Source organism: Neovison vison, chromosome 9, assembly GCF_020171115.1.
Source record: "Neovison vison isolate M4711 chromosome 9, ASM_NN_V1, whole genome shotgun sequence".
NCBI classification, from domain to species: Eukaryota; Metazoa; Chordata; class Mammalia; order Carnivora; family Mustelidae; genus Neogale; species Neogale vison.
The window spans coordinates 9,795,023-9,819,384 of record NC_058099.1 but is presented as its reverse complement, the minus strand read 5'-3'; the positions used below and the strand labels follow the sequence as shown (position 1 = coordinate 9,819,384).

Sequence of the window (24,362 nt, the reverse complement as noted above, 5' to 3'; positions counted from 1 at the left end):
CAGATAATACTGCAAAGACAGAACATGCAAAAAACAGAACATAGTCTGGTCTATTTCCACACCAAAATTTTTTTATTATTTATTTTTTTATTAATCATTTTTATTAACATATAATGTATTATTTGCCCCAGGGGTACAGGTCTGTGAGTCGTCAGGTTTACACATTTCACAGTACTCACCATATCATATACCCTCCCCAGTGTACACCAAGCTATTAAAATGCTCTGTTCTTCTTCACTTTCCACTCAAGATGGTCTCCCTCAGTTACTTACTTCATTTGCATAACTTGGAAAACTATTTACTGATGGCTTCCAGCTCTGTATCGAAAGCCCTACTCCCTTCTCAGCTCCAGATCCATGTTTCTACCTGACTGGTGAGAGATGGGGGGCTCTGAAGCACTTTACACTCCATATAGTCAAAATAAACTCATAATCTTACCCTTCCAAATTTGCTCCTGTCTCTGCTGTCTCGATTAAAAGCGTTGCCATCCAACCTATTATTCAAGCTAAAACTATTGTGAAGAAAAGGAAAAGACAAGCCACAGACTGGAGGAAAATACTTGCAAAACATTTGTTTCCAGAATAAAGAAACCTTATAACTGTATACATAGACAAACAACTGATAAAAAATGGACAAAAGATATGAAAAGAAAACCCACAAAAGAAGTTTTACGAATGGCAAATAAATACATTAAAAGATGCTCAACAAGATCGATCAGTATGGAAAGGGAAATTAAAAACAGAAGGATAGGGTGCCTGGGTGGCTCACTGGGTTAAGCCGCTGCCTTCAGCTCAGGTCATGATCCCAGGGTCCTGGGATTGAGTCCCGCGTCGGGCTCTCTGCTCGGCAGGGAGCCTGCTTCCTCCTCTCTCTCTCTGCCTGCCTCTCTGCCTACTTGTGATCTCTCTCTGTCAAATAAATAAATAAAATCTTTAAAAAAAAAAAAAAAAGAAGGATATATATCACTATACACCCCCAGAATGGCAAACAATGGTGATGGTTTCAAGGGTATACACATGTGTCAAAACTTATCAAATTGTGCCCCTCAAGTATGTGTGGCTTACTGCATGCCATTATACCTTGATAAAGCTTTTTAAAAGAAAAAGAATGGCAATATCAAATATTGGTGAGGACAGGAAGCATGTGGAATCCCAAACATTGCTGGCAGGTATGCAAAATAGTACAGCCACTTTGGAGAACAGTCTGGCAATATCCTTTTTTTTTTTTAAAGATTTTACTTATTTATTTGACACAGAGATCACAAGTAGGCAGAAAGATAGGCAGAGGGGGAGGAGGAAGCAGGCTCCCTGCCAAGCAGACAGCCCAATGCAGGGCTCGATCCCAGGACCCTGAGATCATGACCTGAGCTGAAGGCAAAGGCTTAACCCACTGAGCCACCCAGGCGCCCCCAGTCTGGCAATTTCTTAAAGAGTTAAGCATACATTTACCATAAGACCCAGCAAGTCCACTCATAGGCATCTATCTACTCAAGAGAAATGAAAACATATCTGCCCAAAGACTTAACTCAAATGTTCATTAACAGATGCATTTATACTAGCCAAAAACCAGAAACAAGCCAATGTCTGTCAACTGGCAAATGCATAAACAAATTATGGTAAAAATCATACAATGTAAAAACATACATACACTGGTCCTCAGCAATAAGAATAAATTAACTACAGTTATGAATAAGAACATGGATGAATCTCAACAGCTTTATGCCAAGGAAGAAGCAAGACACCAAGGACTAACTAATGAATGATATACTTATATGAGATTCTAGAAAAAACAGAACTATAAATAATAGGATAAAAAGACCAGTGGTTTCCAGAATCATGGCTACAAGGCAACATGAGCAAATGTGGGGGTGGGGAGGATAGTAATGCTGATGTTCAAGATCATAATTACAGTGGGTGGCTACACAACTGTATACATTTGTCAAAATTCATCAAATTGCATACTTAAAATTAGTGTACTTTTTTTGCACTAATAATAACCTCAGTCAATGTGTTTTTTAAAAGACTAGAAGGATTTTAAAAAATAAAAGACTAAGGGGCGCCTGGGTGGCTCAGTGGGTTAAGCCACTGCCTTCGGCTCAGGTCATGATCCCAGGGTCCTGGGATCCAGTCCCGCATCGAGCTATCTGCTGAGCGGAGAGCCTGCTTTCCTCTCTCTCTCTCTCTCTCTGCCTGCCTCTCTGCCTACTTGTGATCTCTCTCTGTCAAATAAATAAATAAAATCTTTTTAAAAAAATAAATAAAAATAAAAGACTAAAAGGAAAGACAAAATAAGAATATTTAAACTAATGACAGTCACAGGTATCATTTATTAAGTATTTAATGCATGTCAGGTCACTGTTATCATGTACTTTACATTCATCACTCCAATGAATCTATTTTTTTTTAAGATTTTATTTATTTATTTGACAGAGATCACAAGTAGGCAGAGAGGCAGGCAGAGAAAGAGGAGGAAGCAGGCTCCCAGCTGAGCAGAGAGCCCGATGCGGGGCTCGATCCCAGGACTCTAGGATCATGACCTGAGCCGAAGGCAGAGGCTTTAACCCACCGAGCCACCCAGTACCCAATGAATCTATTTTTTTCAATAGACAAAAGTCCCTGCACTCCCACAATTTATATGCTATTAGAAGAGGGAATAATCCTCCAAGGGAAGTACTGTCAACACCTGCTTTTTGCAAAAGGGCAAACAGGTTCAGAGATTGAATCGTACTTTGTTCTGGAGTCCAAGGGCAGTATTTGGAAGAGCTGGGATTTGACTGTAGTCCAGGATTTCTCGACTTCCCATCATCGACAATTTGAGCTGAATAATTCTTCGATGTTAGAGGCCACTCTATAGGGAACACTGTAGGGTGTTCAGCAGCATTTCTGGCCCCACTAGATGCCCCTACTTGTAACAACCAAGAATATCTCCAGACATTGCCAAATGCCCCCCAGGAGGCAGAACTGCCTCTTTTTGAGAACCACTTGCCCTTTTTTTTTTTTTAAGATTTTATTTATTTATTTGACAGATAGATCACAAGTAGGCAGAGAGGCAGGCAGAGAGAGGAAGGGAAGCAGGCTCCCTGCTGAGCAGAGAACCCGATGCGGGGCTCGATCCCAGAACCCTGGGATCATGACCTGAGCCAAAAGCAGAGGCTTTAACCCACTGAGCCACCCAGGTGCCCCACCACTTGCCCTTTTTTGAGAACCACTGCTTAATCTCTAAAAACTGACATCACAGCCCAAACTATTAAAAACACCTTTCTTTCCATACCTGATACCTGGTTCGGGTCCTGAATTCAGCTCACTTAAGACCTCATCAGTCCATCCAAGGTCTACTCTGTCATTTCAATAACCACACTACCACCAAAGTAACCTCCCCAAAACCTCCAGGGCCTGGATGAGATGTCTGTGCAAAGTGCCCTTACCGCCAGTATCCAGAATTACCATAAATCCTTCGTGTACGTACAAAGTCATTACATTGCCCATTGTTTGGGTCTGCCTTCTCCACTACTACATGAGTTTTACCCCAGCAAGGGCCAAATCTCACTGGTGTCTATATGCCTGGTATCCAGGACTAGAGAGCACTTAAATGGTTTTAGAATTCAAATGTAATTCAGACAAATTGCATATACCATCAAAATGCTTAGATCTCTTGGCTTTAAACGCATCACTAAAAAAAGCCCCCAAATCACACGGTAAAACTTTAATCAGCATGAATCCTATCCAAGCAAATGGGTCTTGTTCCTGATAGGATCTGAGAGGATGCTCAAACTCATGATCCAAACATTATAAGCAGACATGCTGAAGTCTTTAGAATTTCCAAAACCACACAGAGATCAAATTTCCTAATCTTAAAACTCCTTTTAGTCTAGTACACCTTATCAGGGTCCTTAAATAGTGCCACAGCATTTTGGAGCACTAAAGCCCCAACATACATGAACTCCCTCTTGCTACCAACTCATGTATTGGTTCACTGTGGTTTTATTGAGCACCCCCTCAGTGCCAGGGGTACAAAGATAGACTAAGATAAAGGAATAAAAGTTTTAGTGAGGAAAAAAATACAGGAGAAATTAATAAGAGTAGGGTATAAAATGCTAATCTCAAATTCTCTTAGTTCTTCTTAAACATGATTATAGTTTGGTGTGTACTAGGTGTGTTATCTCAAAAGATAACGGGAGTGGGGCGCCTGGGTGGCTCAGTGGGTTAAGCCTCTGCTTTCGGCTCAGGTCATGATCTCAGGGTCCTGGGATCGAGCCCCGCATGGGGCTCTGCTCAGCAGGGAGCCTGCTTCCTCCTCTCTCTCTGCCTGCCTCTCTGCCTACTTGTGATCTCGTCTGTCAAATAAATAAATAAAATCTTTAAAAAACAGGAGGAGGGGAAGTGCACAGCAGGGAATGAGTGCAGGGTTGGGGAATGCTGGGTTTAATAGGTGATGGGGATTAAGGAGTCCCCTTGGGAAGAGCACCGTGTACTGTATGTAAGTACTGAATCACTAAATTCTATCCCTGGAACTAATATTATACTATATGTTAACTAAAGTGGAATTTAAATTAAAACGTAAGGAAAAAAATAATTCAGCCACTAACTAATGTCTATCAAAAAAAATGACTTAACAGCAACTACCATAAAATAAAAATGATACTTTTGGCAACCGTTTTCCCAACTGTAATAGGATATATAGGGCAACAGTCAACAACTCTACAGAGCCGGCCAACTCAAAGGGATGCTTAAGACCAAATTCAACAATTAATTCATCTTGAAGTGTTCATCAGGAAGTCATTCCATTTGATACTGAGAATTTTTATGGCCACGGTATGCAACTGATAATAACAACTATAAAAAACTTCTGGCTATGATCATTACATCCCTTCTTTACAATCCATCTTTTTAGGGCCTTAACTAGTCATTTTGTTTTCTATTTTTAGAGCAATTCAAGAACTGTTTTCTGAGGAAAATCATGGTCTTGCACACAGAACCTCTCCAGAGATGTATGTTGGCTGTCTGATCAGGTCCAAATCCTGACTTGATCAGGGTCTGACCTAATCAGACAGGCAAAATACATGCTCTCATGATTCTTGACTAAGAATAGAAGCCTAAACTCACTGCTGCCTAATGCTTATGAAAATGTGGTTACAAGAAATAATATTCAGGAAGCCCAAGCTGGGGGCTCCCAGAGGCAGCAATTCTGGACTCTTAAAGTGTCAAAACACCCAAAGGAAGGAAAGGAGCCTCAATGAGGGACCTATTGTTAAAGGAGCATCCCAAGGGGCACCTGGGTGGCTCAGTGGGTTAAGCTTCTGCCTTCAGCTCAGGTCATGATCTCAGGGTCCTGGAATAGAATCTGCATCAGGTTCACTGCTCAGCAGGGAGCCTGCTTCCCCCTCTTTCTCTGCCTGCCTCTCTGCCTACTTATGAGCTCTCTCTCTGTCAAATAAATAAAACCTTTATTTAAAAAAAGAAAGGAGGGCGCCTAGGTGGCTCAGTGGGTTAAGCCACTGCCTCGGCTCAGGTCATCATCTCAGGGTCCTGGGATCGATTCCCGCATCAGGCTCTCTGCTCGGCAGGGAGCCTGCTTCCCTCTCTCTCTCTGCCTGCCTCTCTGTCTACTTGTGATCTCTCTCTGTCAAATAAATAAACAAAATCTTTAAAAATAAAATAAAATAAAATAAAATAAAAAAAGAAAAAAAGAAAGGAGCATCCCGAGAATTGAAAGTGAAGGATAATTTAATCTTTCTTACAATATGTTCTCTCATACAGCTCTCAAACTTGTTAGTCGCAGGAGCCCCTTTACAACTCTTGAAAACTATCTTTGTGAGTATACCCATCAATGTTTATATTAGATTGTAAAAGAAAAATTTTAAACACAGTAATACAGAAGCACAAATTCCATTAGCCCTCAGAGCAGAAGTGAAATCACTCTTTTTTTTTTAAAGATTTTATTTATTTGTTTGACAGAGAGAAATCACAAGTAGATGGAGAGGCAGGCAGAGAGAGAGGAGGAAGCAGGCTCCCTGCCGAGCAGAGCGCCCGATGCGGGACTCGATCCCAGGACCCTGAGATCATGACCCGAGCCAAAGGCAGCGGCTTAACCCACTGAGCCACCCAGGTGCCCCTAAGCTAAGCAAAAGGAGGGAGCTTGCCAAGGAACAAGGAGAAAGTATTTGAGAGAGAGAGAGAAATCATGCGCAAAAACCCAAAGCAAAGAGAGAACGTAAGTTCTGAGAACAGCAAACAGAACACAAAGTTACATTCAGCAATTTACTCATCATACAGGATTCACCAGAAAGTTAAGTCATTTAATATTAGACATCTGAGAGGTCCATTATTGAGAATTTCCATGGCTGCAGTATTAAACTGTTGCTGGGAACACAGGCAGAAGTGAAATAAAGGCAGTGTCTTTTGGGGGGGGGGCAAAAAAGAGAGGGGGGCCAGAGGGAGAAGGAGAGTGAGAATTCCAAGCAAGTGCCATGCTCAGCACAGAGCCCGACGTACGGGCTCGATCCCATGACCCTGAGATGATGACACAAGCTGAAATCAAGAGCTGGATGCTCAACCACCGGGCCACCCAGATGCCCCAAAAGTAGTCTCTTTGTATCATTAGGCTAAAAAGTCTGAATTACATTCAATAAGCAATGGGGAACCACAGAAGGATTGAAGCATTAGAACTGCAAGATCAACTTGGACAGCATGATGAGTGAACTACAGATTTGATGTAGAGAATGCAGTCAGGAGGCCACAGCAAGAGAAGGGTAGTGGGGTACTGAGAGTTAAAATCGGTCCAAAAAAACAATGTAATGTAAGCCATATGTATTATTTTTAATTTTAGAATAACCATGTTAGAAAAGTAAAAAGAAAAAAAGTGAAAATAATCTTAGTAATACTTTTAATTTAATATATCTAAAATACGATTCCTTCATATAATCAATACAAATACTAGTAATAAAAAATTTTACATTCATTTTTTTCATACCGATTGGAAATCTGATGTGTATTTTTACTTAGAATACATCTTGTTTTGGACAATAAATTTTCACTGGGAATACTTGATGTGTATATAAATTTCATAAAACTTGTAGATGAAAAAGTAGATTCACATACCCCAATTTTTCCAAACATACTTGAACATTTTCCAGTCAGTCAAATCCCAGTCTTCGAACTTAAATTAATTACAATTAATAAAATTCAAAATTCAGTTCCTCAGCCATGCCAGCCACATTTCAAGTGCTTTATGGCCATATATGGCTACCATATTGGACAGTACAGACCCAAAATGACAAAGGACCTTTGGCTGGTATCACTTCTGTCATCAGCATTTCATATCTACTTACTGTTGAGGTATTCTGCATGCTAACATCAGTAACTTGCCAAGTATTAACAAAGACAGTAGCCCTACTGGTCACATCCTCATTACTGTAACTTACTTTCTTTCTAGACCACTGCCTACCTCTGTGCAAAAAAAACCTTCTCATAATTGCTACATAGTATCTGACATGTGAAATGCACCCGAAGATGTTTGTGGGATAGACAGATGCTCTTCTTCATCACTCAAGCAGTAATTCACTTGTTTGCAGACTAAATACACTCTCTGTTTCTATTTCCCTATGCCCTGATTTTTTGGACTGATTTTGCCCTGATTTTTATTGGACTCTATGTACTAAGTATGATCATAAAAGAAAAAGCAGTAAGGAAATCTATTTTCAATTGTACTTTTATTAGAGGCATTACAGTATAATGGTTAAGAGCCCAAGCTCTGGAGTCAGACTGCCTGGATTCAGATGTGGGCTCCATTATTTATTAGATGAGTGATCTGGCCTCTCTGTGCCTCAGTTTCCTCCTCTGCAAAATTGTGGTAACAGTACATACTTCCTTGGGGTGTTTCGAGATTGCAGAAGATGATACATATAAAGCACTTGCACATGGTACTCGGCACACAGGAGACATTCAGTAAGCATTAGTTTTTAAATATATATATATATATATATATTTTTTTTTTTTTTTTAAATTTGACAGACAGATCACAAGCAGGCAGAGAGGCAGGCAGAGAGAGAGACAGGAGGAAGCAGGCTCCCTGCTGAGCAGAGAGCCCGATGCGGGACTCGATCCCAGGACCCTGAGATCATGACCTGAGCCGAAGGCAGTGTCTTAACCCACTGAGCCACCCAGGCGCCCCTAAATATATTTTAATTATCTTTTAAAGCAAGCTCTATGCCCAATGTGGGGCTCAAACTCATCACCCTGAGATCAAGAGTCGCACACTCTACCAAGGAAGCCAACCAGGTGCCCCCAAATTACTTTTGTTTTGTTTCTAAGATCTTATTTTTAAGTAATCTCTGCACCCAACCTGGGGCTCGAACTCACAACCCTGAGATCAAGAGAGTCTCATGTTGCACCAACTGAGTCACCCAGGCGCCGCCGACCCCCACCCCGCCAAATACTAGCCTTTTAAACAAAATTGGTGGAGAAGTTGAAATTATAGCTAACGTAAAAAACTAGGATTTCTCAATTACCCACGTCTCTTTCCCATATAATCTTACACACACACACACACACACACACACACACGATACAGGTATTACTTTGAACTCCTCAAGTGAAAAATCTTGCATGTAGTTATATTCATTACAAAAAAAGCTAAATAAAAAACTTCATCTAACAGTATATAACTATGCAGTACGGCATAGGTGTAGCCAAGCAAATGGAAAAACACGAAGCAAAACAGAAAGGCATTTTGACTTACCTGCTTTTCCGTTTTCGAGGTGGTTTCTCCACTGTGCCAGTCAGTCTACAAACCAAACAAATAAGATGATAACTAAAAGTAACATACAAGAACACATCTCCTGGTCCTACTGTGCCAGTCGAAAACTCAGTGCACCACCCTCTAAGACCATAGGCTCGCAAAGCTCATACCTGACCTTACAAACCCCTGATGCTCTGTTTCCCCTATTTACCAAGACCATGCAACCCTGGGACTCACGGTTCCCCCAATGTCTGCTGTGCCCAAACCCTGCTCTCCCTGCTAGTCCCTCACTCCATCCTCAGCTCCTATTCGTCACAGCCCCGCTCCCCAAAACCACCCACCTCCACCTACTCATTGTCTGCCTCGTCACCCCCGCAAGCCCCTCCGACCTCCCCTTTCCCGTGCCCACCCCCTCCCGAGCGTGCACTGCCCCTCCGAGCCCCGCCCCTCCAGGCCCCGCGCCCCCCGCATTCCACGGCCCGTCCACGGGGCGCGCGCACCCTGCCCCTCCCGGCCCGGCGCCCCCAGCCTCACCCCTCGGCGTCCCTTCCCTCACACGCCCCTCTCCTCCGGCCTCGAGGATGCGATCGCCGCCCAGCCCACTCCCGCGTCCCTGGACGCCCCCGAGCCCCCCCACTCAGCCTGAACCCCCCGCCCCTCCCGTCTCGGAGCCCCGAATGCTTCACGGCCCCTGGGCCCGCTCCCGCGCCCCCACCCCATCCCCAACCCCGACCTCGACCCAGCTCCCGCCCCACCTGGGGGCCAGGCGACTCCGCGGCTGCTGGGGCTGCCGGGCTCCTCTGACCATCCGGCTCCTGCTCCGCCGCGGGAGCTGCTCCGGCGGCCGCAGGGCTCGCTCGGGAAGCTGAGGCGGCGGAGGCTGGAGTAGGCGGAGAGGCGGGAGGAGGGCCTCGCGCCTCTGCCTGGCATGCCGCGGGGCCCGCCTCCACCGCGCCTCTCCCCGACTCCCATTGGCTAGAGCTGTAGTGTGGCCGAAAGCCTAGCAGTCGATTGGACGCGCAGGCCGTCACATCCCGCCACCTAGGTTTGGTTGAGACTGCAGGTGGCGGCGGAGGTGCCTTAGAGATTGCTAGTAGGGCAGGGGAGACCCAAGCGCCACCGTGCGCTGGAAAGTAGAAACTGCATTTCAGGCGCCAGACACCTGCCGGCAGGTTCTCCTGGCTCTGCGTCCTGCATTCCACACACCTGCTGGCGCCCCCCAACACTGCACCACGCCAAGACCAAGAGTCAAGCACTGCAATTTCCCAAACTCTGGCAGGTGCAACAGTGCGGTAACTCTCCAGAAGGAGCTTCATTTTGAACGACCTCGATGCCGTCCCTGACTCTACATCATGCTGAAACGGTCTCACAGCTCACAGATACCCTTCATAGAGGATCCAGCAAGAAAACTGCAAGAATCTACCAAAATAAAGCATGTTTCAGATGCTCAGTTCTCTGAAGAAAAGATCACAAGCTTGTGGGCAAGCTTTCCAAGAAAGCAAGAAAAAAATTGCCATGAAAGAAAAATCATCACTGCAAACAGAATTGATGCCATAACTAAAAGCAATGTGTTCCATTTTGGAAGGACTAAGTAGAATTGATCCTCGAGTGTGTGCTAACCATCCTGTGATACTGCAGATGATCGTAAATTAAATGCCAGTTAATCAATTTAAAAATAAATTTCACTGCATTTTTATTGTTGACAGACCTAAATACGCAATACTTTCAGCACATAAGCACAGTGTAAATTATCGTTCCTCTTATACTTTTAATAGGGCCATCCTTGAAGACAACACTCCTTAACATATAAAATTCTTCCTTTAATGTATTCTACAGCCTCTCTACATTCCACATGAACAGGTGTTTGTTGTTTTTGGTAGATCCTTGGCATCTATTTGAAACTGGGAGGAGGCACCAAACTTTCTTTTGCTATTACCTTTTTATTAGAAAATGTTTTTAATGAATCAATAATGTGACAACCTCCAGTAGATCACATCAGCACACGGAGGACAAATCTCTCACTGGCCCGCACAAATGGCAGAAATTAGGATACTAGTTTTTCACAAAACCGAATTTATTTGACAGAAAGGACTTTTATTCTGAGATGGCTCTTTTTACATCTTTCATGTTAAAAATGACATGCCTTCTATGAAATAATGATGACAAATTGTACTGGAGGTTCTTAAATGGCTTTGACAAGGGAAAAAATGTTGTCGAACGTCTGTTGGCTCCCGTAATTAACATTTTATGTAATCCCCAAATCACCAAACTGTGAACAACCTTGATCTCAACCAAATCAGAAAAGGGGGGACAGAATAATTTGTCAGACAAGAGTGTGGCAGGTGGAATGGGAGTCCTGGTGGGGAGGGCCATCAACTCACTAGGAGACTAATTTTGAAATATCACTTATTACAGTTCTTAAAAAAACAAGGATTAAAATTCTGTGTGGTTTTCAAGATCTTTCATAACTGACCAACTCCTGATAACTGGTTCTGCCAATAGAGCTGTGCATTCATTTCTTAAACCTTCCCAAGGGGCACCCTCAAGTCCTATCTTTGTGTCACATGCAAGTTCTAATAATCTCTGCTTCTGTGTTTTTACTAAATAAGAAATGTACATCCCACCATTCTTGTTCATGTTTAATTCAAACTTCTTTTAAGCTTTCCCAATTACTCCATTCAACATCACTTTCTTCTCCAAATTTGTTATACTTTCATAAGCTACACTGTATCAGCAATTATATATTACCTTAAATTATTCTTACTTCCCACCTACATTTAATTAAAATTATGTATTAGAATGAGCCCTCAATAAATGGCAGCTTTGGGCCAGGGACTGGGTACTTTATATGTGCTATTTTTAATCCTGAGATCAACTCTGTATGGTACTCTCTATTGTAGACACAGAATTTTAAGATCCAGAGAACCCAATTCGCGCAGTGTCACACAGCTACAATAACCAATACTGCGTAGGATGGCTTAAGAGGGTTTAAGATGTATTCTCATATGCCCTAAAGAGGTTCAAGTTCCAGCTCTCCTATGCAACCTTGGCAAAGTTACCTATCCTAAATCTGTTCCTTCATCTGAAGGTGGACAGTGGGTGGGAGGTGGGGACAGGTAATACAGTCATAGAACCATGGTAAAGGTAAACACAAAATAGGGCACATACGGCATTTACCTAAGTTAGCTATTACTGCCTGGCAGAGCTGGGTTTTTTACCTAGATCTGATCCCAGAGCCTATATTCTTTACACTATTCCATAATGCCTCCATGCAATCTTTTAGATCTCATTCCCATTTATACACAAAAGCAGAGTGCTGAGAACAATAGTGGGTGTCTAGGGATTTAGTGGAATATACTTATGTAGCAAGTATTCTTGTTGATACACACAAAAAATTCCTCATAAATTTCATGCAATTTGAATAAAGGAAATATTTGAGTGATTCAAGCCAGCATAATCTCTCAGGAGGGTAAGAAAGGCAATCACCAACTGATTGATAAGGAAATAAAAAATTAAGAGGAGGAGAATAAGGAACAAACATTCCCCCCGGCATCTACTGTGTCTGGCACCACACCAGGGGAATTTCCAAATGCTTTTTGGTGTTTTACTATGTATACTTCATCAGCATGAAGGCGCACTGTACACATATAATTGAAAGGGTTGGGATGATCTCATGATGCATGGTTCTGGGCACTGGGTCCAGGACATAACAATGAAACTTGCCTTTAAAGAACAGGAACACTTAGCTCAAAGTCAAATGCAGAACAAGAGAAAGTTTCACTTCTGTTTACTAGTCAAGCAACCAAGTGAAGGAATAAGCATTTTTTAATTTAAATTGTGTTATATAAAATGCTAACTTGTCGGGACAGGCTACAGACTATGCATTAGATAAAAGTTTCTGACAAACTTCCTACAATCTTTTTATTAATTTACACTGAGAGAATATAGCACCTTTCATCCAAGGAACTGAAGGTGCTTTACAAACATTAGCATTTAAAAAACAATTACATTTAAAAATCTGGATCCGTGCTGTTAAATCTCTTCAACTCCAGATACACAATTTTCTGGAGGCTGATGGAAAGCAATTCTATTTCTGACAACGAAAGAGGCTCAGAAAGAGTTCGGATTTGCTTTCGCAATACAGGCATTTTCAAAACCTGGTGTTGGACTTACAAAGCAGAAACACACAAATCTGAATGCAATGAACAATATTTCAAACCTTATTTCAAAAGCAAAACCCAGGGTTTAAGACGTCACAATCTTCCAACAGTTCTGGTCATCCAGATGGAATAGGAGCTGATGCAGGTTGCATATTAGATGTGCTCTTGATCCAGACTTTTTAGGATCGCACCCAAATGAACACATTTAAAGTAGTGAGATATTTCAGGAAAAAGCATTAACCTATAAAAAGCCAGCCAAGAGCATATCAGGAAACGGGAAAGGGAGTAATTGGCAATTAAAAGTAGACAGTTCTCACTAGAGCCTAGGACACTTTATTAGAAACCAAGTATTACCATCAGCAAATAAAAATAGTTATTACCCCCATTAATACAACATAAAGGATTTTACATTCAGCCTACATACAGGGAGTAACAGAGCCTCCTGCCTACAAATCTATGACTTCCAAGTATCTTCCACTACATGATTACTCTATATCGTACATAGCCCTTATTTAGTAGAGGGATCCAAATGTTCCTTTTAGGCTTACAAAGTCCAATACATTCACTCTCTCTTCCCTTTACATGTCTAATAGTAAAAACTATTTTTTTTCATGCAAAAAAGCCATTACTCAGCTGAAGAGAAAAAAAAATCAGACAAAATAGAGATGGCAGTTAAGGAATGGACAGAATATTATTGGCACATGCCCAACTAGTGACAAACAAATGCAGTACACCATGACTTAAAAATAAAGGTCACATTACAGGGATAACTAAAACAACTACATCATTCTAAGCTAAAGAGTGTCAAATGGGAAGGGAGGGAGGGCTGAGGTTACCGATTTTATTGGTACAACTTAAAAGCAGAGGAGAGCAAGCACTTAAATACAATTTATGGTAACAGAAAAAAACACTGCAGAGAGCTGTTCAAAGACCACACCAAGTTGTCTGCATCATTAATTTCCAGTGTTTCACAATTAGTAAAATACATAGCTACATATCCCTGTAAGATAAAAAATACCTTTCCCCCTGAATTACACTGGGGTCAGGGCAGTAACACAAAGCTACTGACCCAACAGTTCAAGTGTGTGCAGCAAATGTCTTAGCCACTTCTTTCATATAGCTATACAATTAAAAACTAAACAAGGAGCTAGGTGGTTGCAGAAAATAAAAATCAAAATATTATTGTGCTCATTTAATAAAAGAAAAACCCTGATGAAAAATTATGTGCCAAGAAGCTTAGACTATAAAGATTTTTATTGCATTTTTAGGTAACCTGGAAGTTCTTATCCTGAAGGGGAAAAGTTGGTTTTCAAAACTACCTGAACAGATACTAAAGTGCTTTATTAATTGGCTGGCTTCACAAAGATTTCCTGGAATGACAAAAATTAATTATAGTAGTAAAGGGATACCAACTATTTCACAAAATAGTGAATTCCAACATCATTTATGACCACAGTCATAACAGACACTGGAACACTTGTCCTTATTAAGTGGACAGTTGCATATAAAGAACTGATCATCACACCCTTTGGATATTCAAATTACTTACACAAAGCCGAAACACGGTATCACAGACCTTTACAAAATAGGACAATTTGTTTCTTTCTACACTTTTTAAAATTTGCTTCAAATTACAGTTCACAAATACAAGAGTCCTGACTTTTCAACCTTTCCAGTTGCAGTTAAAAAATGAACACTTTCTAAAAGTTAAGGTCAAGTGTTACAGCAAGAGGAGAATGATTCCTATGGAAAAGGACACAGATTTTACTTAATGATACTCATGATAGATTGTAAACTGGATCGATCACATTCTACTTAACTGGTATCAAATGAACACACCAGCATTACAAGTATTAAATGTTTTTCTATTACTATAGAGAATATAAACCAAAACATTAATATGGCAGTTATGTTCTTTAGGCACAGTTTAGTGATTTTTATTTTTTTAAATAAATAGTACTGAATTTCAGTTGAGGTTTTAAACTCAATAACCAAAGGGTCAAAAACTCTGATTTGGGGGGTGGGGGGGGGGGAGAATAACTTTAAACTAACAATGTAAGCTGTTTAAAATTTCTAACACTTTAACCTATCTGGGTTTTATTTAAGATTACTTTATTAAAAAATACAAGGAATCTGAAAAAAGATCAATACAATTATCTTACTGTACAAAGTCATAAGCTATAGCAGTTTTAACTAAAATTTAAAAACACAACAAGGAGGGCAGCCCTTTAGACCAATTTATTTTATATCCATTTAAAATATCATCCAACAAAGGACAATGAAGTTTACAGCTGGGACAGGTATACATAACTTGAGGCATTTGCAGTCCATCGTGCCCACTGAATAACAACTTTGCTGCTGAAATTTCTTAAAACTTACCAAACTAAAACAAAAGCCTGAATGATACAAAAGGAGGAGCATTTCGGGGTAGTCTGTTCTGTCAATTGGCTTTTTAAAAAAAGAGGAAACACATCCTGTTTCCCCCAGACCAGTAAATAAGCAAGAGCTACATGCAGCAGTGTTGAGAGTATTAAGACATTTCTCAAGTCTTCTCAAATGAGTCCAAGGTGGGGATGGGATGGGGGAGAAAATGGATAGAAAAACATTGCTATAGACACCATAACAAACAATAAATTTAGATAATTTAAAATTAAAAAAAAAAAAAAGGCAAGAGGCAGCATTTCAGCAGCAAAGTGCTCGATAAAAAGTATATTGTAGAGGGTAATACACGAAAGTTGGGGTAAGAAGAGGGAGGAAAAATGGGTCAGCAGGATGGGCGAAGGCCTCAAAGGAAATACGGCGTCGTTGTTCTGGGAGGAATAACACGTTCTGAATCTGGAACTGCCCGGAATAACTTTGGTTCTCTTGTATTTACATCTTTGAAGACCATGATCGAAGCAATATTTCCACAACGATAGCAGTAATTAGGAGCGGACCATACTGTTACAAGCTTCTCATCAAACATAAATTTATAGCCTTCGTGCACTAGTTGGTGTGCTCTGCAGATGAGTTTTAAGTTGTTGATATGAACAAACTGCAATTTAGAAAGGTTTTGTTAAGTATCTAGCACACTTAGGAAAAATCACGCTATATATTTTATACACACACACACACACACGAAAATAATATTTACATAAAGTATAGGGGTGCCTGTTAAGCACCCAACTCTTGATTTTGGCTCAGATAATGATTTCAGGGTTGTGAGATCAAGCTCCTTGAATGGCTCCACACTGGATATGGAGCCTGCTTAAGATTCTCTCTCCCCTTGCCCAACCCCTTCCCCCTCTAAAACAAACAAAAAATTAAATAAATAAATAAGATAAATCCTTTTACTACTAAAGTTCTCATGATTATAGAACCTACTCTACTGGTCATCCCCACTACTTCCAAAAGTATAGAGCTGCTTTGACTTAAGTTATAGAAATCACACAGTCACATAATTTATTAGAAATTTCTGGAAGAGGGGTGCCTGGGTGGCTCAGTGGGTTAAGGCCTCTGCCTTCAGCTCAGGTCATGATCCCAGTGATCTGGGATCGAGTCCCACATCAGGCTCTCTGCTCAGCAGGGAGCCTGCTACCTCCTCTGCCTGCCTCTCTGCCTATTGTGATCTCTGTCTGTCAAATAAATAAATAAAATCTAAAATTAAAAAAAAAAAAAGAAATTTCTAGAAGTGCTCTGTAAGCAGTATTAGATATGAAATAAAGTTTTTATGGGATAATGGAAAAATATGTTGCTATCCATATTTATCATTTACTGAGGGTTTAGTATGGTTCTTATAAGAATTCTGAGATTTATTCTTCTTTTGTAACTTAAGGAAACAGAGGGTCAGAGCACATAAATAATTAACCTAAATTATGTTGAACCTAACTCTCTAATTCCTTTGTGCTGGATTACTTCCCAATATAAGCTCATCCCTATGTCCATATATAATGTGTATGTGTGTGCTTGTTTGTTTGTTTGTTTTTTAATTAAAAACAGCTGAGGGATGCTTGGGTGGCTCAGTCAGTTAAGCATTTGCCTTCAGCTGGGGTCGTGATCCTGGTGTCCTGGCACATCAGGCTCCTTGCTCAGCAGGGAGCTTGCTTCTCCCTCTGCCTCTGCCTGCCACTCTGCCTGCCTGTACGCGCTCTCTCTGACAAATAAATAAAAATAAAATCTTAAAAAAAAACAAAACAGCTGAACTTCAAAAGTTGGACTTTTGCTATATATAGATACATAGATAGATATAGCTGTATCTATCAAACCATCATGTTGTACATCTAAAACTAATACACTGCTTTACATCAATTAATCTAAATTGAAAATATATATTAAAAATTTTTATATACAGGGATGCCTTGGTAGCTCAGTCAGCTGAGCCTCTGCCTTCAGGAGGTCATGATCCCAGGGTCCTGGGACTAAGTCCTACCTACACTGGGCTCCTTGCTCAGCAGGGAGCCTACTTCTGCCTCTGCCTGCTATTCTCCCTGCTTGTGCTCCCTCTCTTGCTCTTGCTCTCTCTCTCTGACAAATAAGTAAATAAAATATTTTTAAAAATTTATATATATATACACATATATACACACACACACACACACATATATGTATATGACCTATCTTGCCCTTGCTATTATATTACTTAATTGCAATATTTGAAAAAAAAAAAAAAAAGAAAGAAACATCTATTTTATACATATTAGCAGACGGATACTGAAGGAGGTGCTTTCATTATGTCATCTCATCTAATCAGTAAGGAAAGACACAGATGATGAACTAGATGAAAAACAGAAGGTTGTTATCTATAGTCACCATAGTTCTTTAAGTAGTCCATTAGCAACCAAAAAACCATTTTTCAAAAAATATTGGCTTTACCTCATTTGTGACCTTTGCGCCAAAAAGCCAACCTGCTCCTCGGGGACTGATTGCCCAAGTATCCACATCTTCAGGATCTGACCAAACCAGATCACAAAATGCTCCTTTATGAGGAATTTCTTGATTCCGTTCAATGGTTCGAATTTGATCCAGTGTTTTGATATCAGGAGATAAACCACCGTGAACACATAAAATCTGCTCATCTATTAACTAGCAAAAAGGATAACAGAGTTGAAAGCATAATGATAAACTCAGTCATATCTAAATTCATCAATGAATGTTAATGATGTCAATATAACTGAGACGGCAATTGGGTAAGAGTATCTAATGGGTTACTGACAGGAAAATACTTGAGGTTTTACAAAGATTTACATAAACTTACAGCTGCTACTGTGAGCATGTCGAAAACTTTGGTACAGTATCTCCAGGCATTAGCATTTCCATATTTGGTTTGGCACTCATCTGTGAAATAAACAGAAGAGTTTCTCATTAGTGTGAAGTTCTAAAGCTGCCAATAAAAATGAAGAATGCACCCAATACTAAAGAAGTTTAAATTAAACTAGGATGGCAAGCTATGACCTGGTAGGTCTTCCACGTAGAGCCACGAAGGAGACTTGTATTCAACTAATCTAAGCACGTGGTCCTGCTTTTCATTCCAGAAGTGCCCCTAGAAAGCAGCTCAAGTTATTGATCAAAATGCTATGATCAGAAAGAGCTAACTATTAAATTCATACAACCCAAAACAAATGCTTTGGCCTATTATTTATTCATACTGGACAATTCTGTCAGAGTAATTTATTTAATGTGACCACCTTACTCTAGTAGGATGATCAAACAAATCAGAGGACCCTTAATTATAGGAGCACTGGAAATGCCTATCTCAACATTTCTCAGGCGTAAGTTGTCTCTTTTAAGATTTTCTGCAAATTGCACTATGCAATACTTGAACTCCAGGAAGTACACATGCAGTCACCACTGGAGACAGACCGCCAATCAGGTTCTGACATATTCCCCACTGAACAATTTCTCTGTTGTCTACAACAGTTAATAGGATATAGGGCTCTTCTTCCATTAATATCATGGAAGTTCTGTTTGACTTCTTCCTTAGTTAAAAAAAAACAAAACCTGACACATCACTATTGCTGCAAGTACAATTGAAAATGCTATAGAAGACTATGGGGTATGGTGAAGCCTCATGATTTTCTAAATTACCTCTATGTGTGAAGCAGGATCCTTAAGTAAATCTGTCATGAGAGTACTAACGTTGGGCTGAGCTTGCAGGCAAGAATCTTGTCTTCTTCATCTTTATACAAATGCAAAGCGTTTGGTTCACAATAACTGATCAGTATGTGTCTATCAGTGTGAACTGAAGGCTCAATATAGTTAATAGCTATATATGGACTTTTTTACTACTTTAAAATCAATGTTAACTTCCATGATAACTAAAATTATCTCCCGCCTGAGAAGCTAGTGGTCTTCCTTTTATTAAACAAAATAACAGACCAGCACAGCTTGAGAACAAGAGAATTCAATCCTAGATGTTGTGCTGTTGTCATTTTCTTCAGTCAAGGTATCTTGATTAAAACGTCCTCTTTTGGATGCCTGTGTGGCTCACTCAAGTAAGCATCTGCCTTTGGCTCAGGTCATGATCCCAGGGTCTTGGGATCAAGTCCCGCATCAGGTTCCTTTGTCAGTGGGGAGCCTGCTTTTCCCTCTATCTGCCACTCCCTCTGCTTGTGCTCTCTGACAAATAAATAAATAAAATCTTTAAAAAATTAAAATTAAAATTAAAATTAAAAATAAAAAGTCCTCTTTCCTCTCCCCCTTTATCCCTTTGTCCTACATTGATAAATGTGGGTCAAATTTTGGGATGTAATTATAATATTAATAATATAATATTAATCTCAACTTCATCTTAATCTCAATCTTTTTTTTTTTTGTGATGATTCTATTTCTTTATCTGTCAGAGAGAGAGAGAAATCACGAGTAGGCAGAGAGACAGACAGAGGTAGGGGGTGGGAAGCAGGCTCCCTGCCTACCAGGACCCTGGGATCATGATCTGAGCCGAAGGCAAAGGCTTAACCCACTGAGCCACCCAGGTGCCCCTTAATCTCAATCTTAACTAAGTTAACACCACAGTATTGTACTATCCAAACTACTGACTATTTTGCAAAAGAATCAAAAACTTCAGGCGCCTGGGTGGCTCAATGGGTTAGGCCTCTGCCTTCAGCTCAGGTCATGATCTCAGGCTTCTGGGATCCAGTCCTGAATCTGGCTCTCTGCTCGGCAGGGAGCCTGCTTCCCCCCACACCCCACCTGCCTCTCTGCCTACTTGTGATTTCTCTCTGTCAAATAACTAAATAAAATCTTACCAAAAAAATCAAAAACATTTATTTTAAATGATACTTGATATTTTGTGAGTGCAAATCAGAAGTAATTTGTAAAAAAGAAACAAATATTAGCCATCTAACTTTTCAACTACTATAAACAAAGTTATATAAATCATAAATTATCAGGGTGCCTGGGTGGATCAGTCATTAAGCAGCTGCCTTGGGCTCGGGTCATGATCCCAGGGTCCTGGAATAGAGCCTCACATGGGGCTCTCTGCTTATCGGGAAGCCTGCTTCTTCCTCTCCCACTGCCCCCACTTATGTTCTTTCTCTTGCTGTCTCTCTCTCTCTGTCAAATAAATAAAATCTTTAAATATATAAATAAATCACGCCTGGGTGGCTCAGTTGGTTAGGCAGCTGCCTTCGGCTCAGGTCATGATCCCAGCATCCTGGGATCAAGTCCCACATTGGCCTCCTTGCCCCGCAGGGAGCCTGCCTCTCCCTCTGACTCTGCCTGCCACTCTGCCTGTGCTCGGTCTCTCTCTCTCTCTGACAAATAAATAAAATCTTAAAAAAAATAAAAAATAAAAAATAAATAAATCATAAATTATAAAAATTTCTCAGTTTAGTAATTGATAATGGCTTACAAAAAAAAAAAAAAAAGAACAGAGAGAGAGCTTAGCTTATCTTTGTTATGACAGATAAGAATCCAAAATATAAGATCTAAAACTAAAGGTCTGGGTGGCTCAGGGGGTTAAAGCCTCTGCCTTCAGCTCAGGTCATGATCCCAGGGTGCTGGGATTGAGCCACGCATGGGGCTCTCTGCTCAGCAGGGAGCCTGCTTCCCTCCCCCTCTCTTTGCCTCTACCTGCCTCTCTGCCTACTTGTGTTCTCTGTCAAATAAATAAAATCTAAAAAAATAAAAATAAAGGGTTATGAAATTAATATTTCCAAATATCTCAATATCTGCCTCAATTAGGCTTAAGGAAAATTCATGTTAATAATCTCAACAGTTCTGCCATCTCCCTCAAAGAGCTTCCTAACCTCATTTTTTAAAAAAGTTTTTTGTGGGACGCCTGGGTGGCTCAGTTGGTTAAGCAGCTGCCTTCGGCTCAGGTCATGATCCCAGCATCCTGGGATTGAGTCCCACATCAGGCTCCTTGCTCAGCAGGAAGCCTGCTTCTCCCTCTGCCTCTGCTGCCATTCTGTCTGCCTGTGCTTGCTCTCTCTCCCTCTCTCTCTCTGATAAATAAATAAAATCTTTAAAAAATAAAAAAAATAAAAAATAAAAATAAAAAAATTTTTTGTATTAACATATAATGTATTATTTGCCCCAAGGGTTCAAGTCTGTGAATCATCAGGCTTACACATTTCACAGCACTCACCATAGAATATATCCTCCCCAATGCCCATAACCCAGCCACCATATCCCTACCCCCCACTCCCCAAAGACCCTCAGTTTGTTTTGTGAGATTAAGAATCTCTTACAGTTTTTCTCCTTCCCGATCCCATCCTATTTCATTTTTTCCCTCCCTATGTCCCACAACCCTCCGTTCTGCCTCTCAAATTCCTCATATCAGAGATATCATATGATAATTGTCCATCTGTTGATGGACATCTATGTTCTTTCCATAGTTTGGCTACTGTGGACATTGCTGCTATAAACATTCAGATGCATGTGCCCCTTCAGATCACTACATTTGTATCTTTAAATACCCAGTAGTGGGATTTCTGGGTGGTAGGGTAACTCTATTTTCAACTTTTTAAGGAACCTCCATACTGTTTTCCAGAATGGCTGCACCAGCTTGCATTTCCACCAACAGTGTAGGAGGGTTCCCCTTTCTCTGTGTCCTCGCCAACATCTGTTGTTTCCTGACTTGTTAATTTTAGCCATTCTGACTGGTGTGAGGTGGTATCTCACTGTGGTTTTGATTTGTATTTCCCTGATTCCAAGTGACGTTAAGCACTTTTCATGTGTCTGTTGGCCATCCGGATGTCTTCTCTGCAGAAATGTCTGTTCATGTCCTCTGCCCATTTCTTGACTGGATTATTTGTTCTTTGGGTGTTGAGTTTGATAAGTTCTTTATAGATTTTGGATACTAGCCCTTTATCTGATATGTCATTTGAAATATCTTCTCCCATTCTGTCAGTTGTCTTTTGGTTTTGTTGACTGTTTCCTTTGCTGCGCAAAAGCTTTTGATCTTGATGAAGTCCCAATAGTTCATTTTTACCCTTGCTTCCCTTGCCTTTGGCAATGTTTCTAGGAAGAAGTTGCTGCGGCTGAGGTCGAAGAAGTTGCTGCCTGTGCTGTCCTCAAAGATTTTGATGGGCTCCTGTCTCACATTGAGGTCTTTCATCCATTTGGAGTCTACTTTTGTGTGTGGTATAAGGAAATGGTCCAGTTTCATTCTTCTGCATGTGGCTGTCCAATTTTTCCAACACCACTCTGACCTCATTTTTTTTTTCTTAGCACATTTTTAAAAACTTTCAAGCATATAAAAGTTTGAAAGAAGCAGATATTTTGCTTTTAAACGTTAAGTTCCATTTCTGACCCCTCAGGTTCTAGCATTCTCTGGATGGAGCAGATAGATAAGATAGAGATACACATACACATACATACGTAATTATACATATTATACACATACAATATTAAACACATGTAAAAGAATATTCATTCAGCTATGTGTATAAGAGCACCTTAAAAACAATTCCAGGGGCGCCTGGGTGGCTCAGTGGGTTAAAGCCTCTGCTTTCGGCTCAGGTCATGATCCCAGGGTCCTGGGATCAAGCCCCACACTGGGCTCTCTGCTAAGCAGGGAGCCTGCTTCCCCCCACCCCCACTGCCTGCCTCTCTGCCTACTTGTGATCTCTGTCTGTCAAATAAATAAATAAAATCTTTAAAACAAACAAACAATTTCAATGTCCAATGGTAAAGATACAGGTTTAATCAATTATAATACATCCATACAGTGTAACGCAATGCAGCTATAAAAACAACATCACTGAAGTGAAGAAAGGCTGGTGGCATTAAGTGAAAAAACAGGTATGTACACACACAAATGTTTACACACACACACACATTCTCAAACTTTGAAGCGTAGAACATTCACATTCAGCAGATTCTAGGATTCCCACCACAAAAGGTTTTAAGTGGGGTCCCGGCAATGTACCTTTTAAACAAGCACTCCTAATGATTCATATGAGGTAAACGGAGGACTACACTTGGAGGCAATGATCTAGGACAATGCACGCTAAAAAGTTAAAAAGAGTTCTCACTCCATGGTAAGGTTCTCAATTGACTGGGGGAAGAAGAGGGAAGAGTTCAAGGTTGAGAAAGTGGAAAACGATGATCTGTATTTCTAATTTTACTGTAAAACACATGTATGACTTGCATGGCTTTTCTCCCAAAGAGAAAAGTAAAACAATATTCAGAATCAGAGAAACAAAAAGTCTTACCATAAAATCCATACACCTGTGTTATCTGTCTACTCTCATGATTTCCTCGCAAAAGTGTAATACGATCAGGCCATTTAGCCTTTAGTGCAAGAAGGTAAGTGAAGGTCTCCAAACTATAGTAACCTCTGTCTACAAAATCACCCTGTAAAGTAAAAACTTAAAGTTAGAAACAATATAATAGCAATAATATGTTTTAAAATTACACCTAAATGTACAAACCGAGAGACACAGTCAAAAATAACAAAAATGAAGAGTCACATGTTGAATTACTTGGACACTAGGTTTTAACAAAAAAACTCAAAACAAAGTAAATGAGCAGTCTCCACTAAAAGTGCTTGTCTTACGATTCCAGAGGCCTACAGGAATCTGCTGTGCACGTCTCTCAAGGATCTTCCCTACAAAACCACCATTTTTCCAATTCTCTATTACCTACATTAGCAGATGTTTCTAAAAGGTCATATGTGAATCAAAAATTTTAAAATAAATTTCAAAAATCACTCTATTATTTTTAAATATTTATTTATTTAAGTAATCTCTATACCCAACATGGGGCTCAAACTCACGACCCCAAGATTAAGTCACATGCTCTTCTGAGTCAGTCAGGTGTCCCCAAAATCACCGTTAACTATATCAGAAAAACTACCAATCTGAAGAGATAGTGTTCTTGTAAAAGCAGATACGGTAATTAAAACAGTGTTCTAGGTTCAGCTGTGCATCTAACAACTGCTTGTAAAGCCATACTATTTATACTTCCCATTAATGTTTTAGTTGGAACAATGTTAGATCAATAGGAAAACAGCTAAAATAACAGGAAAGTGACCCAGAAACC

At 40.3% G+C, this 24,362-nt stretch overlaps 2 protein-coding genes across 5 annotated transcripts in view; both read right to left on the bottom strand.

Annotated features, from left to right (window-relative positions):
* The window catches only part of SCAI (suppressor of cancer cell invasion), a 136,295-nt gene extending 126,687 nt beyond the window's left edge, over positions 1-9,608 (bottom strand). For 3 of the 4 annotated variants that reach the window (XM_044264917.1, XM_044264918.1, XM_044264921.1), the window contains exons 1-2: positions 9,492-9,608; positions 8,737-8,781 (exon numbers count right to left, since the gene is read on the bottom strand). In XM_044264917.1, the coding sequence (XP_044120852.1) occupies positions 8,737-8,781; positions 9,492-9,544 (98 nt within the window). In that variant the 5' untranslated portion in view covers positions 9,545-9,608. Of the gene's footprint in view, positions 1-8,736; positions 8,782-9,491 lie in introns of those variants that run through there. The other variant, XM_044264919.1, reaches the window with a different exon arrangement.
* Positions 9,609-12,643: 3,035 nt separating this feature from the next.
* The window catches only part of PPP6C (protein phosphatase 6 catalytic subunit), a 37,705-nt gene continuing 25,986 nt past the window's right edge, over positions 12,644-24,362 (bottom strand). Inside the window, exons 4-7 of the mRNA XM_044264916.1 lie at positions 23,534-23,675; positions 18,130-18,209; positions 17,748-17,957; positions 12,644-15,930 (exon numbers count right to left, since the gene is read on the bottom strand). Of these exons, the coding sequence (XP_044120851.1) occupies positions 15,682-15,930; positions 17,748-17,957; positions 18,130-18,209; positions 23,534-23,675 (681 nt within the window). The 3' untranslated portion in view covers positions 12,644-15,681. The remainder of the gene's footprint in view (positions 15,931-17,747; positions 17,958-18,129; positions 18,210-23,533; positions 23,676-24,362) is intronic.